General features: G+C 42.5%; 1 protein-coding gene across 1 annotated transcript; it reads right to left on the reverse strand.

Moving 5' to 3' along the window:
* Positions 1–15983: 15983 nt before the first annotated feature.
* LOC138902148 (uncharacterized) lies at positions 15984–18094 on the reverse strand. The gene is made up of 3 exons (XM_070189970.1): positions 17687–18094; positions 17017–17317; positions 15984–16411 (listed from the first exon to the last, which is right to left on the reverse strand). The coding sequence occupies exons 1-3, from the start codon at positions 18092–18094 to the stop codon at positions 15984–15986; spliced, it is 1137 nt and encodes a 378-aa protein (XP_070046071.1).
* Positions 18095–18314: the final 220 nt, after the last annotated feature.

Genomic DNA, 18314 nt, shown 5'->3' on the forward strand with positions numbered 1-18314 from the left:
CGCGAGACTCTACTAAACCTGCTTGTGACTCATAACACCTATGAACCTAGAGCTCTGATACCACCTTGTCATGACCCCAAGTTCCCTCTGTAGGATGTTGTGATGGAACCTAGTCTCTAATACTAGGTAAGCCTAACAACATGCAAAATAATTGAAATACAACTTAGAATCTCAAAACTTTAGCAATTTCATAAATAAAATCTGTAACTCAATACGTACAACTCCCAAAACTTGGTGAAATATAAGTTACAAGCTTTAAGTAACAGTTCTGAACAATCCTATACATCACTGTCTATAATAGTGTAATGAAATAAGGAAGAACATGATAGAAGGGGACTCTGAGGCCTGCAGATGAGGGCAGGTATACCTTGAAGTCTCCAAAGCAACATCAACTCACTAATGTCGGGACTGATAGGAAGTACCTGGATCTGCACAAAATGATGTACAGAAGTGTAGTATAAGTACACCACAACGATACCCAATAAGTGCCAAGCCTATCCTTGGTAGAGTAGTGACGAGGTCGGTCAGGTCAAGGCCCTACTGGAGATAATAAGAAACAAAATTAAATATATAACGATATAATGATAATGATAATGATAATAGAAATGAAATAATAAGGAATTTACCAAAAGTTAACAACACAAAGTCAAGACAGTTAATACAACACGGAGGGAAATAAGGATTTGCATGTTATGGAAACACACAACCAATACAAATACAACAAATAGAGAAATATCAACAAGGGCCACTACCAAGGTACCTCCTCGTAGATCCAAATCATAAAAATAACTCATAGTCTTTCCTTATATCACTGCGAGAGACTTTTCATTTGGTTTTGAAATATAATTTTTTCCGAAATAGCACCTCACGCTTTAGCCCACCTTATCACACCGCATGGCTTCTAGTAGTTCCCCTACTAACCACGCGTATCACACCCAACTTATCTCACCCCATGCATTTTAACTCCCAGACCTTATATCACCGCATGTGTGTCAATATCACAACGTATCACAAATCGCCCCTCAAGTGCCCAATATCACAATTTGCTAGAGAAACCAAAAAATGACATAATTTCACAAAAAGGAGCCTACGGCTCAACCAAAATGTACACAAAGTCGCACAAGAAATCACGACCTTTGTAACTCAATACCAACTTTTACAACAAGATATTCCACAGTTAAATAAAGAATACGGAATAATAGAAACAAGAATTTCAACTAAAAATAAAGACTACAACATGTTAAAGTAACTCAATTAAGGCATGAAAGGAATTTATATAGCTAAAAACGATGTTTTCCACATTTAGCCCGTGTACACACTCGTCACCTTGCATATACGGCTCTTACTCATCACAATTATCACAAGTAACACCAATCCTAAGGGGATATTCCCCCCCTCACCCCCACAAAGTTAGGTGAGCCACTTACCTCAAACTACGCTAAATCAATCCACTAGAATGCCTTTCCCTCAATTTTCCAACTTCGAACAGCTCGTATCTAGCCAAAATAATTTCATACTATAAATATAACTATAGGAAACTAATTCAAACAATGAAATTATGATATTTGCAAAGAATTGAAAAATCGACACAAAAAGTCAATCCAGGCCCGCGTCTCGAAACCCGGCCAAAATTATAAAATCCGAACACCCATTTGATATCGAGTCCAACCATACAAAAACTATCCAAATTCGACCTCATTTTTCCTTTCAAAACCCAAAAACTTAATTTAAGAAGTTCTACCACTTTTCCCCAATTTTTCCAACTCCATTCCTTAATTACATGATAAAAACAAAGATAGATTAGTGTAATTTAACCAAAATCGAGTTAGGAATTCTTACCCCAACAATCCCTCTGAAAAACCCTCAAAATTTTGCCTCAAACCGATCTCTCTAAGTTCAAAATGTGAAATATGAAATAAACCCTCAATTTTGGAACTTAAGTCTGCTGCCCAGTTAATTACTCATCGCGATCGCGACATTTCCTTTGCAATCGCGAAGAACAAAAATTCCATTACACGAACATGAGATTTCCCATGCGAACGTGAAGCACTACCTCATCATGCTACGTGTTCGCAGTTCCCTACGCGTGATCGCAATGGACAAAGCGCGTGGGCCTGCTACCCCTAAATTCCTCTACGCGAACGCGACCTTCTTCATGTGTTCGCAATTCACTGGGAACCAACCTTCCGCAATCGCATCCCTCTCTCTACGAATGAAAAGAGTAAAAACTAGCAGTCCACAAACATCCCTTGGTGATCGCGGACCAAACCTTGCGATCGCATAGAAGGAAACCAGACCTGATAGAAACCAGAACTTGCAGTTGTGCCTAAATGATCCGAAATGTGCCGAACATGGTCCGAATTACACCCGAGGCCCCCCGGACCTCAACCAAGCATACCAACAAGTCCTAAAGATTATACGAACGAGCTCGTAGAATCAAATCACATCAAACAACACTAGAATCACGAATCGCGCATCAATTCAAGCCTAAGAAACTATAAACTTCCAAATTTCAAAACCGATATCGATTCGTACCAAATCAACTCCGATTGAACTCAAATTTTGCACAAAAGTTTGGAATTTTGCCTCAAACCGAGTTCTCTAAGTTCAAAATGTGAAATACGAAATAAACCCTCAATTTTGGAACTTAAGTCTACTGCCCAGTTAATTACTCATCGCGATCGCGGCATTTCCTTTGCAATCGCGAAGAACAAAAATTCCATCAACACAAACCCTTATACGCGAACATGAGATTTCCCATGCGAATGCAAAGCACTACCTCATCAAGTTACGCGTTCGCAGTTCCCTACGCACGATCGCAATGGACAAAGCACCAGGGCCTGCTGCCTCCAAATTCCTCTACGCGAACGTGACCTTCTCCATGTGTTCGTGATTCACTGGGAACCAACCTTCCGCGATCGCGTCCCTCTCTCTGTGAATGCGAAGAGTAAAAAACAACAGTCCACAAACATCCCTTCGCGATTGCGGACCAAACCTTGCGATCGCATAGAAGGAAACCAGACCTGATAAAATCCCAGAACTTGCATTTGTTCCTAAATGATCTGAAATGTGCCGATTATGGTCCGAATTACACCCGAGACCCCCGGGACCTCAACCAAGCATACCAACAAGTCCTAAAAAATTATATGAACGCTCTCGTAGCATCAAATCACATCAAACGCTCCTAAGACCAAAATCACCATACGGAGCTATCTAAATCATCAAAACTCCATTCCAGAGTCGTCTTCACACAAGTCATACTATGGTCAACTCCTACGACTTAAACTTCCAACTTAGGGACTATGTGTCCCATTTCACTCTGAAACTCCCCCGAACCCGAAACCAAGCATCCCGGCAAGTCACGTAACCACAATATAACATACAGGGAGGATAAATTAGGGGATCGGGGTTCAAATACTAAAAACGACCGGCCAAGTAGTTACACCCGGGCCCACATGGAACGCGTGGGCTATAGCACACAAAAATATGGGAATCAGATCGAATTCTCATTTTATATCCTTAAATAGCCAAAAATGAGGAACGTCCATGGCGGACAGTGACCAATGCTCCTAATGTCATTTGCGATAACACAAAAATGTTTTAGGCGATCCAGGTCCGGGGGCCCGAGCCCACGTGGAAGGCGTGGGCTATAGCACCTGAAAATATGGGAATCGGGCCAAATTCTCGTTTTATGACCCTAAAACGCAAAAAAATGAAAAAAGAGGAACGATCATGGAAGGGTTGTGACTAATGTTCCTTAGGTCGTTTTCGATGGTCCAGATAAATCTTAGGAGGCTCGAGACTGGGGGCCCGGGCCCACACGGAAGACGTAGGCTATAACACACGAAAATATGGGATCAAGCCGAATTCTTGTTATATGGACCTAAAACGCCAAAAACCGAGAAACGGTCATGGCGGGGCAGTAAACAATGTTCCTTAGGTCATATACAATGGTCCGGATAAATTTTATGTGGTCCGGGTTCAGGGACTGGGCCCACACGGAAGGCGTAGGCTATATCACACGAATAATATGGAAATCGGGCCGAATTCTCATTTTATGGCCTTAAAATGCCAAAACACGAGGAACGGTGATGGCGGGGCGGTGACCATTGTTCCTAAGGTCGTTTTTGATGGCTCGAAAAAAATTTAGGCGGTTCGGGTCCAGCGCCCAGGCCCACGTGGAAAGCGTGGGCTATAACACACGAAAATATGGGAATCAGGCCGAATTCTCATTTTATGGCCCTAAAACGCCAAAACATGAGGAACCGTCATGGCAGGGCAGTGACCAATGTTCCTTAGGTTATTTTAGATGGTCCGGATAAATCTTAGGCAGACCGGGTTCAGGGGCCCGGGCCCATGCGGAAAGTGTGGGCTAGAACATAGGGAAATATAAATATCGGGTCGAATTCTCGATTAATGGCCCTAAAACACCAAAGAATGAGGAACGATCATAGAGGGGCGGTGACCAATATTTATTAGGTCATTTTAGATGGTCCGGATAAATATTATAGGGTCCGGGTCTGGGGACCGAGCCCACGTGAAAGGCGTGGGCTATAGCACATGAAAAATATGGGAATCGGGCCGAATTCTCATTTTATGGGCATAAAAAGCCAAAAACCGAGTAACAGTCATAGTAGGGTAGTGAACAATGTTCCTTAGATCTTTTATGATGGTGCGGATAAATCTTATGGCGGTCCGGGTCCTGGGGCCCCAACGCACGTGGAAGGCGTGGGCTATAACACGCAATAATATGGGAATCGGGCGTAATTGTCATTTTATGGCCCTAAAATGAAAAATAAACGAGGAACGACCATGGAGGGGCACTGACCAATGTTCCTTAGGTTGTTTTTGATGGTCTGGATAAATCTTAGGCAGTTCGAGGGCTTGGGCCTACGCGGAAGGCTAGCACCCGAAAATATGGGAATTAGGCCGAATTCTCGTTTTACGTCCCTAAATAGCCAAAAAATGAGGAACAAGCATGGAAAAGCGGTGACCAATGCTCCTAATGTCATTTTTGATGGCACGGAAAAATTTTAGGCGGTCCAGGTCTGGGGGCCCGAGCCCACGTGGAAGGCGTGGGCTATAGTACCCGAAAATATGGGAATGGGGCCGAATTCTCGTTTTATGACCCTAAAACGCACAAACAAAAGGAGGAACGGTCATGGAGGGGCGATGACTAATGTTCCTTAGGTCATTTTCGATGGTCTAGATAAATATTAGGAGGTCCGGGACTAGGAGCCCGGGCACATGCGGAAGGCGTGGGCTATAGCACACGGAAATATGGGATCAAGCAAAATTCTTGTTATATGGACCTAAAATGCCAAAACCCGAGGAACAGTCATGGCGGGGCGGTAAACAATGTTCATTAGGTCGTCTTTAATGATCTTGATAAACTTTATATGGTATGTGTTCAGTGGATCGGGCCCACGCAGAAGGCGTGGGCTATAGTACACGAACAATATGGAAATCAGGCCGAATTCTCGTTTTATGGCACTAAAATGCCAAAAAACGAGGAACGGCCATAGCAGGGCGGTGACCAAAGTTCTTAAGGTCGGTTTTGATGGTACGGAAATATTTTAGGCGGTCCGGGTCCAAGGCTCGGGCCCCACGTGGAAAGTGTGGGCTATAACATACAAAAATATGAGAATCGGGCCGAATTCTCATTTTATGGCCCTAAAATGCCAAACAATGAGGAACGGTCATGGAAAGGCAGTGACTAATGTTCCTTAGGTTGTTTAAGATGGGCCGAATAAATCTTAGGCAGTCCGGGTTCAGGGACCTAGGCCCACGCTAAAGCGTGGGCTAGAGCACACGGAAATATGAATATCGGGTCGAATTCTCGATTAATGGCCCTAAAACACCTAAAAACGAGGAACGGTCATAGCGAGGCAGTGACTAATATTTCTTAGGTCATTTTCAATGGTCCGAATAAATTTAATGGGATCCGAGTCTGGGGTCCGGGCCCACGTGGAAGGCGTGGGCTATAGCACCCGAAAATATGGGAATCGAGCTGAATTCTCATTTTATGGCCATAAAAAGCCAAAATATGAGTAACGGTCATGGCAGGGTAGTGAACAATGTTCCTTATCTCTTTTATGATAGTGTGGATAAATCTTATGGCGGTCCGGGTCCTAGGGCCTAAACCCACGCGGAAGGCGTGGGCTATATCACACAATAATATGGGAATCGAGCTGAATTGTCATTTTTTGGCCCTAAAATGAAAAGGCAAATGAGGAACGGCCATGGCGGGGCACTGAACAATGTTCCTTAGGTCATTTTTGATGGTCTAGATAAATCTTAGGCAGTCCGGGTCCAGGGGCTCGGGCCCACGTGGAAGGCTAGCACCCAAAATTATAGGAATCAGGACGAATTCTTGTTTTATGGCCCTAAAATGCCAAAAAATGATGAACGGTCATGGAAGGGAGGTGATCAATGTTCTTTAGGGAATTTTTGATGGTCCGGATAAATTTTATGTTGTCTTGGTCCGGGGGCTCAGTCCCACGCAAAAGGCATGGGCTATAGCACATGAAAATATGAAAATCGCGCCAAAATTCTCGTTTTATGGCCCTAAAATGCCAAAAACAGATGAACCGTCATGGAGGGGATGTGAGAAATGTTCCTTTAGGTTAGTTTCGATAGTCCGAGTAAATTTTATGTTGTTCGGGTCCGGGGGCTCGTTCCCACACGGAAGGCGTGGGCTATAGCATATGAAAATATAGAAATCAGGCATAATTCTCGTTTTACGGCCCGAGAAGGCCAAAGGCCGAGGAATGGTAATGGAGGGGCGGTGACAAGTGTTCCTTAGGTCGTTTTTGATTGTCCAGATAAATTCTATGTGGTCCGAGTCCTAGGGCCTGGGCCCACGGGGGAGGCGTGGGCTATAGCACACAAAAATATAGGAATCGGGCCGAATTCTCATTTTATGGTCCTAAAATGCCAACAAATAAGGAACGGTCATAGAGGGACGGTGACTAATGTTTCTTATGTCGTTTTCGATGGTCCGGATAAATTTTATGTAGAAGGCGTGGGCAATACCACACGAAAATATGGGATCAGGCCGAATTCTCATTTTTGGTCCTAAAATGCCAAAAAGCGAGGAACTATCATGGTAGGGCGGTAACCAATGTTCTTTAGGTTATTTTTATGGTCCAGATAAAGTTTTTGTGGTCCAGGTTCTGGGACTTGGGCCCACGCGGAAGGCGTGGACTATAGCACACGAAAATAAGAATATCGGGCCAATTTCCCAATTTATGACCCTAAACCACCAAGGGTGGTGACCAATGTTCCTTAGGTCGTTTTCGATGTTGCGGATAAATTTTATGCGGTCCGGATTCGAGGCACAGGCCCACGTAGAAGGCGTGGGCTATAGCACATTAAAGTATGAATATCGGGTTGAATTCTCAATTTATGGCCCTAAAACGCCAAAAAATAAGTAACTGTCTTGGCAAGACGGTGACCAATTTTCCTTAGGCGTTTTCGATGGTCCAGATTAATTTTAGGGGTTTCGAGGCCCCGGGTCCATACGGAAGGCGTGGCACACGAAAATATGGGATCGGGCCAAATTCTTATTTTATGGCCATAAAATGCCAAAAAGCAAGAAACGGTAATAGCGGGGCTTTAAGTAATGTTCCTTAGGTCATTTTCGATCTTTCGGATAAATTTTATGTTGTCCAGGTTTGGGGGCCGGCTCATGTGGAAGACGTGGGCTATAGCATACGAAAATGTGAATATCGGGTCTATTTATCGATTTATGGCCCTAAAACGCTAAACAATGAAGCAAAATCATGGCGGGGAGGTGACCAATGTTCCTTAGGTCATTTTTCATGGTCTGGATAAATTTTATGCGATTCGGGTCCAAGGGCCTGGGCCCACGGGGCGGTGGCCAATGTTCCCTAAGTAGTTTTTGATGGTCCGGATAAATTTTAGGTGGTTCGGGATCGGGCACCCATGCCCACACGGGAGGCGTGGACTATTGCATACGAATATATGGGAATCGGTCCATGGCGGGGCACTGAACAATGTTCCTTAGGTCGTTTTTGATGGTATGGATAAATCTTAGGTAGTCCGGGTCTAGGGGCTCGGGCCCAAGGGGAAGGCTAGCACCCAAAATTATAGGAATCAGGACGAATTCTCGTTTTATGGCCCTAAAATGCCAAAAATGAGGAATGGTCATGGAAGAGAGGTGATCAATGTTATTTAGGGCATTTTTGATGGTCCGGATAAATTTTACGCTGTCTTGGTCCGGGGGCTCAGTCCCACATAGAAGGCGTGGGCTATAGCACATGAAAATATGGAAATCGCGCCAAAATTCTCGTTTTATGGCCCTAAAATGCCAAAAATAGATGAACCGTCATGGAGGGGCTGTGAGCAATGTTCCTTAGGTTATTTTCGATAGTCCGAGTAACTTTTATGTTGTTTGGGTCCGGGGGCTCGTTCCCACATAGAAGGTGTGGGCACACGAAAATATAGAAATCAGGCATAATTCTCGTTTTACGGCCCTAAAAGGCCAAAAGCCGAGGAACGGTAATGGAGGGGCGGTGACAAGTGTTCCGTAGGTCATTTTTGATTGTCCAGATAAATTTTGCATGGTCCGAGTCCTAGGGCCTGGGCCCACGGGGGAGGCATGGGCTATAGTACACGAAAATATGAGAATCGGGCCGAATTCTCATTTTATGGTCCTAAAAGGCCAAAAAATAAAGAACGGTCATGGAGGGACAGTGACCAATGTTTCTTAGGTTATTTTTGATGGTCCGGATAAATTTTATGCAGAAGGCGTGCGCAATACCACACGAAAATATGGGATCAGGCTGAATTCTCATTTTTTGGTCCTAAAATGCCAAAAAGCGAGGAACTGTCATGGCAGGGCGGTAACCAATGTTCTTTAGGTCATTTTTATGGTCCAGATAAAGTTTTTTTTTGTCCAGGTTCTGTGTCCCGGGCCCACGCGGAAGGCGTGGACTATAGAACACGAAAATAAGAATATCGGGCGATTTCCCAATTTATGACCCTAAACCGCCAAAAAATGAGAAACGCTCATGGCAGAGTGGTGACCAATGTTCCTTAGGTCGTTTTCGATGTTGCGGATAAATTTTATGTGGTCCGGGTTCGAGTCCCAGGCCCACGTAGAAAGCGTGGGCTATAGCACATAAAAGTATGAATATCGGGTTGAATTCTCAATTTATGGCCCTAAAATGCCAAAATATGAGTAACTGTCTTGGCGAGACGGTGACCAATTTTCCTAAGGTCGTTTTCGATGGCCCGGATAAATTTTAGGGGTTCCGAGGCCCTGGGCCCATACGGAAGGCGTGGGCTATAGTACACAAAAATATGGGATCGGGCCGAATTATTATTTTATGGCCATAAAATGCCAAAAAGCAAGGAACGGTAATAGCGGGGCTTTAAGCAATGTTCCTTAGGTCATTTTCGATCTTCTGGATAAATTTTATGTTATACGGGTTTGGGGGGCCCGACCCATGCAGAAGGCGTGGGCTATAGCATACGAAAATATGAATATTGGGTCCATTTATCGATTTATGGCCCTAAAACGCTAAAAAATGAAGAAACATCATGGCAGGGAGGTGACCAATGTTCCTTAGGTCATTTTCAATGGTCCGGATAAATTTTATGCGATCCGAGTCCAAGGGCCCGAGCCCACAGGGCGGTGGCCAATGTTCCCTAAGTAGTTTTTGATGGTCCGGATAAATTTTAGGTGGTTCGGGATCGGTCTCCCATGCCCACACGGGAGGCGTGGGCTATTGCATACGAATATATGGGAATCAGGCCGACATTTCTTTTACGGCCTTAAAACGCCAAAAAATGTTGAGCGGTTATTGCGGGGTAGTGACCAATGTTCCTTAGGTCATTTTCAATGGTTTGGATATATTTTAGGCGGTTCGGGTACGGAGGCCCAAGCCAACACAAAAGGTATGGGCTATAACACACGAAAATATGGGAATCAGTCCGAATTATACTTTTATGGCCCTAAAATGCCAAAAGGCGAGGAACGGTCATGGCATTGCGCTAAACAATGTTCCGTAGGTCATTTTTCACGGTCCGCATAAATTTTATGTGGTCCGGGAAAGGGCCGCAGGCCCACGCGGAAGGCATGGGCTATAGCACATGAAAATTTGAAGATCAGGCTGAATTCTCGATTTATGGCCCTAAAATGCCAAAACGCGAGTAACAGTCATGGCGGAGCGTTGACCAATATTCCTTATGCCATTTTTGATGGTCATGGCTCGGGCCCACGCGGAAGGCATGGGTTATAGCATACGAAAATATGGGAATGGGGCCAAATTCTCGTTTTATGGCCCTAAAATGCCATAAATCGAGGAACGGCCATGGAAGGGCAGTGACCAATGTTCGTTAGGTCATTATAGATGGTCTAGATAAATATTATACATTCCGGGTACGGGGGCCCAAGCCCACGCAGAATGCATGGGCTATAACACATGAAAATATGGGAATCGGGCCGAATTCTCATTTTATGGTCCTAAAACACCAAAAAATGAGGAATGGTCATGGAGGGGGGTTGACCAATGTTCCTTAAGTCATTTTCGATGGTCTGAAAAAAATTTATACTTTTCTGGTCCGGGGGCTCAGTCCTACGCGGAAGGCGTGGGCTATATGACACGAAAATATGGGAATCGGGCCAAATTCTCATTTCATGGTCCTAAAACGCCAAAAAAATATGAACGGTCATGGAGGGACGGAGACCAATGTTTCTTATGTCATTTTTAATGGTCCGAATAAATTTTAGGGGGAAGGCGTGGGCAATAGCACACGAAATTATAGGATCGGGTCAAATCTCATTTTATGGTCCTAAAATACCAAAAAGCGAGAAACTGTCATGGCGGGGTGGTAACCAATTTTATTTAGATCATTTTCGATGGTCCGGATAAAGTTTTTGTGGTCCGGGTTCTGGGGCATAGGCCCACGCAAAAGACGTGGACTATTGCACATGAAAATACGAATATCGGACCGATTTCTCGATTTATGGCCCTAAACCGCCAAAAAATGAGAAACTTTCATGGCAGGGTGGTGACCAATGTTCCTTAGGTCGTTTTTGATGTTGCGGATAAATGTTATGTGGTTCGGGTTCGAAGCCCGAGCCCACGTGGAAGGCGTGGGCTATAGCACACGGAAGTGTGAATATCGGGTTGAATTCTCAATTTATAGCCCTAAAATGCCAAAAAATGAATAACGGTCATGGAGGGGCGGTGAGCAATGTTCCTTAGGTCATTTTCGATGGTTCGGATAAATTTTAGGGGATCTGAGGGCCCGGTCCCACACGGAAGGAGTGGGCTGTAGCACACGAAAATATGGGATCGAGCCAAATTTTCATTTTATGGCCCTAAAATGCCCAAAAGCATGGAACGGTAATGGAGGGGTGGTAAGCAATGTTCCTTAGGTCATTTTCAATCTTCTGGATAAATTTTATGTTGCCCGATTTCGGGGGCCCCGGCCCACGCGGAAGGCGTGGGCTATAGCACATAAAAATATGAATATCTAGCTGATTTTTTGATTTATTTATGCGTTTTGGGTCCGGGTTCACATGGAAGGTGTGGGCTATAGCACACGGAAATATGAGAATCAGGATGAATTCTCATTTTATGGCCATAAAACGCAAAACAATGAGGAACGGTCATGGCGGGGCGGTGGCCAATGCCAAAAAGCGAGGAATGGTCATGGAAGGGCGGTATACAATGTTCCTTAGATCGTTTTCGATGGTTCGTATAAAATTTATGTGGTCCGGGTTCGGGGGCCAAGGTCCACGCGGAAGGCGATAGCGATAACACACGAAAATATGAATATCGGGTCGAATTCTCGATTTATGGCCCTAATATGCCAAAAAATGAGGAATGACCATGGCGTGGCGGTGACCAATATTTCTTAGGTTATTTTTGATGGCATGAAAATTTTTTAGGCGGTCTAGGTCCAGAGGCTTGGACCTGCGCTGAAGGCGTGGGATATAGCACACGAAAATATGGGAATCAGGCCAAATTCTCATTTTTTGGCCCTAACATGCAAAAAGAAGAGGAACGGTATTGGCGGGTCAGTGACTAATGTTCCTTAGGTCATTTGCGATTGTCCGGATAAATCTTCGGCAGTCCAAATATGGGGGCCCAGGCCCATGCGGAAGGCGTGGGCTATAGCACACGAAAATATGAATATCCGGCTGAATTCTTGAAAAGAACGAGTAACGGTCATTGCTGGGTGGTGACCAATGTTCCTTAGGTCATTTTCGATGGTTCGAATAAATTTTATGCGGTCCGGATCAGGGGCTTGGGCCCATGCGGAAGGCGTGGGCTATACAACACAAAAATATGGGAATCAGGCCGAATTCTCGTTTTAAGAACTGTCATGGCAAGGCAGTGATCAATGTTCCTTGGTTTGTCTTCGATGGTCTAGATAATTCTTAGGCAGCCCGGGTCTGGGGGCCCATGCCCACGCGGAAGGCGTGGGCTTATAGCACACGAAAATATGGGAATCGGCTAAATGCTCGTTTTATGACCCTAAGACGCCAAAAAATGAGGAACGATCGTGGTGGGGCGGTGAAGAATGTTCCTTAGGTCATTTTCGATGGTCCGAATGCATTTTATGCTTTCTTGGTCTAAGGGCTCGGTCCCACGCGGAAGGCGTGGGCTATAGCTGACGAGCGCAAAACACTCTTAAATTATTCTCGCTAAGTAAATATAGTATAGTATAATATTGTATCCACAGGGATTGGAGTTAAATAGTATTCTTGTAGTTTCTAGATTGATTGCTATCCAAGATAATCAACAGTTGATGTATGTGTGATTAATACTAAAACTAACTAAGAGTCTAAAGCTATTGGCTAGTGACTATCAAAGCAAGGAATAAGCAAAGGAAGATATCAATGGGAGAAAATAGGGTTTTGATAGGATAGGAGCAAGATACTTGTTTGGGATTTAACTCTAGTTAATTCACTGCTAATGTTCAAGTGAGTCTCTCGAATTTACTTGATTATTAGTTCAATTGTTTAGTAGAAACTCCTCTCTCAATTAGAAGATGAACCAATTTAAGCTCTGTGAAGATATGGAAGAATGCATAGTGGATTGGTCGTTAGGAGAACCTATCACGATTATCCTCTTATCTAGGTTTAATCAATTATTCAACTAGCCTCTTTCGATTACTAAGAAGAATTAATGATCTCAACCAACAATATAACGCAAATATTTCACAAGTTATGCCTCTCTCGATTACATGAACTAGTGAATATAGATGCAACAATTAAATCATCCAAAAACACTTCAATACATAAAAACTAGATTTATAATACACAAACAAATATCAATACACCAAATACATCAAACCCTAAAGGAAACTACTCCATAGATACGGAGTAGTTCATCACAAATATAATTAAAAGATAGGAAAACATAAATTCAATCCAAACTCGGGTCTTGAGTGAATAAGGAATGATGAAATCCTTGTGGGTTTGCTCCTCCAACTCTTCCTTAGACTCCTTGGGTCAATTATGTGTCAAAAGTATAGTAAATAACAATTTTCATGTATTTATACCAAGTAGGGTCGGGCCTAGACGAAACCACCTTCTCCTAGTCGAAATAGGACATTAGCTCTGTAAATTTTGCACAGGAGCTTCACATAGGGTGACGCGCCATGTGGGGCATTAGTGGGGAAATCTAGAGAGCTCAACTTCTGTCAGGCAGCAAAAAATACATGGCTGCGGCGCACCACGCGCCGCGCTACATGCTGCAACAGTGCAAACATTCTCAGAGTGATCCCTTTTTCCTTAATTTTTGATATCCAGATGTGTTGCTCGACCCCCGAACGCGATCCTGTCTTGATCCTTTTGGCTTTTACTCAGACTTCAAAGCTCCAAATAGCTCGAATAAGGTCCATAGCATCTACATCACTCGGAATTAATCCTACAAGGCATAAAACGCATAATAACTACAAATGACTAGCTATTAAAGCTCAAACACAATAAAAGTGTAGTGAATTAGAGTGCAATAAGTGACTAAAACACGAGATTATAGCCGACCATCAACACCCCACACTTAAACCATTGCTCGTCCTCGAGCAATCAAACTACACTCTATATAGACACGACCTTTTTAAACAACTCTACTAACTTATCACACCTAGAACATTTAAAATAGATTAAGCACAATAGCGTAACATCCTCTCCTCAAGATTGGCTCAAAGGCACCACGCATTTTTCATAACCCGCTCACTTACTCCAACACAGAGGTCAATGACATTACCTTTTCTTTATGATTCAAGTGCCCTCATACAACAATAGAGAGTAGTTACACACACAATACAAATTAAGAATAATTAGGAACTCAAGATAGGAAGAATTCACTCATTGTCAGAAACAACATTCATATGCCACAAAAGACGTACCATAAGCATGCCCGTAGTGTACTACTCTACTAATTGAGCTCATTCAGTCAAGGATCAAGTAGGACTTAAATTGGTTGTAATGTAGGCTGTAGGACGGGTAGGATACATTTAGATATAAGAGTGATTTCACCTCGCTGAGCAATTTAATACATGCAATTTTACATTTCAAAACCCTACAATTATGTTATACCATAGCTCCACCTTCACATCAATATATATTAACTCCTTACTTCTTTAAGCACAATGACATCAAGAGTTACCACTATCAAGGACTATTTGCACAACAACACAACTATGTTCTTTATATTTTCTTATTCAATTCTAGTGGCTCTCACTTTTTCCAAAATAATGCACCCTTCTCCTTATTTCAATAGTTCCACTCAAAATCTAAACCAACTACCCCACCCTTCAACTTTTATAAAGTCCATAACAAATTCAAGTGCTCACAAGAGGTGAAAGGTTCAAATAGATGGTTAATTCAAACGAATTGGTATGGCTTATAATGTGGTTGCCAAAGAAATAAGATTACAGGCTCAAAGGGGTTAACTAAGATACATAACAATTAGGCGGGTAAACACATATATCTGGCTCAATAAAGAAATGCCTATATCACTTCCAAGACTGAATAAAACTATTATTTTGCTTTGCAAACACATAGGGCAAGTTCTAGACATCAAATGCAATGCACAGAATAACACGAAACCTCACACACACATGGCACATAACTCACTCAATATCGGACTCATCAAGACACTCTAGTCAAAGCAATTAAGCAAAGTTAAGATCATACAATTTAAGGTACTTATACAAGAGTCATAAACTGAGCCTAAGCGTCACAACTAAAGTACTTACTATTCTCAAGGCATAATAAAGTCAAGAGATATTGCATTCAATTCGACACATATCATAAGGATTCCTCCTTCTAAAAAATTAAAACTAATTATACCCTTTTCAATCAAAACCCTTGAAAAAGAACCGCGGCACAAAGAAACACCAAGGGAGAATTATTACCCTACCTAACAAAAGAAAATCTTTTTGTCTTTTTACTTCGACTTTAATCTCTCAAAAAACCTGCCGATGATATCAATCGTTGGGAAAAATCAAAATTTTTAAGACTTTTATGTTTTTTCAATTGTTTTTCTATCTACTAACTACTAAAAAGCAAAACTAAAATTAATATACATACACTACATACAAATATCCCCTACCCTACACTTTAAGTTGTGGCATGTCCCCATAATGCTCAATTATAAAGCATAAGGTCAAGAAAACTTTCCTAAACATCTAGTCGGGGTCTGAGTCGAAGCAGGGCTCCATTCCCCGCGCCCGAACTAATGCATACATCCATGTAGACAACTTCTTCTCAGCCTTCTTGGGGTACACCCTACACTTATCTTTCTCACTCACTACAGCCTTCTCCTTTGAGGCATTCACTTTCCACCCAACATTTGCAGCTCATTTTTCCTTTTGTGCCCCATTTTCTACATCCATCTTGAAAGTTAAAGTCTCCTCACCCAATCTAAGCATGAGTTTTCTCTCTTGTATATCTAATATTGCTCTTCATGTTGCTAAGAATGGTCTTCCAAGAATTAGGGGTCCTCTTTGTTCTCCTCCATCTTCACCACTATAAAATCTATAAGAAATACAAACTTATCCACCCGAACTAAGACATCTTCCACTACTCCCTCGGGTATTAGAATTATTTGGTCTGCCAGCTGCAAAGATATTAGTGCATACCTTATCTCTACAATCTCCTCCTCCAGTTTCTTGTAAATAGATAGAGGCATTAGATTAATTGAGGCACCAGAATCATATAGAGACTTATCAAAATTAATAGAGCCTAAAGAGCAAGGTATAGTAAAACTCCCTATATCTCCACACTTTTGTGGGATTTTGTTTTGCAATATCGCGCTACAATGCTTTGTGAGCTTGACCACTGAAGTCTTTTCTATCTTCCTCTTCTTTTTCAGGATCTCCTTCAAGAATTTGGCATAAGCTGGCATTTGTGAGAGCACTTCTGTGAAAGGTAAGTTTACATGAACCTATTTCAGCACATCTAGAAATCTCGCAAACTGCTTGTCTAGCTTTTCTCTATATAGCTTTTGAGGAAAGGTAGAGCAGTCATATGCTCGCTCACATCATGTTCCTCCCTTCTAAAAGGTTCCTCCTTCTTTTTCTCAGCTTTTGTCTGGCCCTTCTTCTTCTTATCAACATCATTCTTCAGTTGCTTCCCAATTTATTTCTTAAGTATCATATGTTTTTGGATCGGGCAGGGATCTTTCAAAACTTGCCTACTTCTCAAGGTCACAACATTCACTATTTGTTTGGAATTTCTCTCAGTATCAGCGGGGAGAGTTTCCAGAATCCTCTTAGATAATATTGTTGTAATATGTCCCACTTGCTTCTCTAAATTTCAAATTGTTGCCCCTTGCACCTCAAATCTTTCATTAGTTTTAATAATGAAGGCCTTCATCAAATCTTCTAGACCAGGGTGATTGGGCTATTGAGGCTGAAAGTGCTACCTTGGATAATTCATGAAACCAGGAGCTCCTTGTCCCTGAAATATGGGGTTGTTTTGTTGCCATGCATTTGCGGTACCCCTATGCGAACTCCATGAAAAACCTGGGTGCTTCTGACCCATTGCATTAAAGTTATAATTTCCCACAACATTTACTTCCTCAGTTGAGGCTTGACACTCATGAGTAGGGTGTCCTCTTCCATATATATCACAAGCTGCATGAGGCTCACATTGTATTGTAGCTAAGGTCAACTTTCTTATTTCTTTAGCCATAGCATCAAGTTGTACCTGCACAGATGTACTAGCATCAACTTGATGAACACCAGTTGATCTTCTTCTTTCTGCACTCTCAGAGGGCCTCTGATTTGCATCTTCAAACAACTCATCAAGAATTGTAACTATCTCCTATGGATGTTTCTTCATCAGTGTGCCTCCAGCTATATTGCTCAATGTTCAACGTGAGGCCGGTGTTAATCCATCCCAAAACTCATGGAGTTTCATCCAGAGTTCAATTCCACTATGTTGACACTTTTTGACTATCTCTTTAAACCTCTCTTATGCTTCAAAAATAGTATCAGTCTCTTTCTAGCAGAAGTTATGGATTTCTCTTTTAAACTTGCACGCCTTAACTGATGAGAAATATTTATCAAGATATTTTCTAGTCATCTCATCCTACGTTCTAATTGATCCCACGGGCAAGCTTCGAAGACACTGTTTTGCATCATCTTTGAGCGTTAAGGGGAATGCCCTTAAGTGTATTGTATCATGTGATACCCCATTGTATTGAAACGTGTTCATAATTTCCTCAAAGTTCATTAGATGTGTGTTTGGATATTCGTTCATCTTCCCTCTGAAGACACAACAGTTCTGAAGGGTTTGAAGTAACCCTTGCTTCAACTCAAAATTGTTAGTTGTAATTGGAGGTGGTATCACACTTGATAATCCTTGGTTGTATACCGGTCTAGCATAATCGCCAAGTAATCTCCCAGGCCCAGGAGCTATATTTCCGAACTGTTCTGCATCCAAGGTTTGATTTTTAGCAATTCTCCAAGCCCTCTCTTCTTCATAAATAATCTGTACATCTCTAATAGTTGCTTCCTCCATATCCCGTGCAGCTTTTTCTCGTTGTTGGGCTGCCTCCCTTAGAGCCAAATCTACATTATCATCACCGTCTCCAGCCATAGTTTCTTTGGTTGAGGATTGCCCAATCTTTTCTGATGTTTCAGTGAGATGTCTTTCCTTTCTCAGCAGTCGCAGTTATTTTTTAATCCCTGGCTCGTGTGGTAGCACTTCTTTCCTAGAAGCTCAAGTCATACACCACTCTTAACCTGTAGTATGCGCACAGTCCAAGAATACCAAATTAGCACTACAAACTATTTCAAACACTATTGATTACCAATCC

The sequence above is a fragment of the Nicotiana tomentosiformis genome, chromosome 11 (assembly GCF_000390325.3).
Source record: "Nicotiana tomentosiformis chromosome 11, ASM39032v3, whole genome shotgun sequence".
NCBI classification, from domain to species: Eukaryota; Viridiplantae; Streptophyta; class Magnoliopsida; order Solanales; family Solanaceae; genus Nicotiana; species Nicotiana tomentosiformis.

What these genes read in the sequence shown, in the direction of transcription:
- LOC138902148 (XM_070189970.1), bottom strand. Translation starts at nt 18,094, where the DNA reads ATGGCTGGAGACGGTGATGATAATGTAGATTTGGCTCTAAGGGAGGCA. An exon ending in ACACGTTTCAATACAATGGG is followed by an intron (nt 17,318 to 17,686) that starts GTATCACATGAT and finishes AAACATCCATAG; the next exon opens with GAGATAGTTACAATTCTTGA. An exon ending in AATGGGTCAGAAGCACCCAG is followed by an intron (nt 16,412 to 17,016) that starts GTTTTTCATGGA and finishes TACCTTTCACAG; the next exon opens with AAGTGCTCTCACAAATGCCA.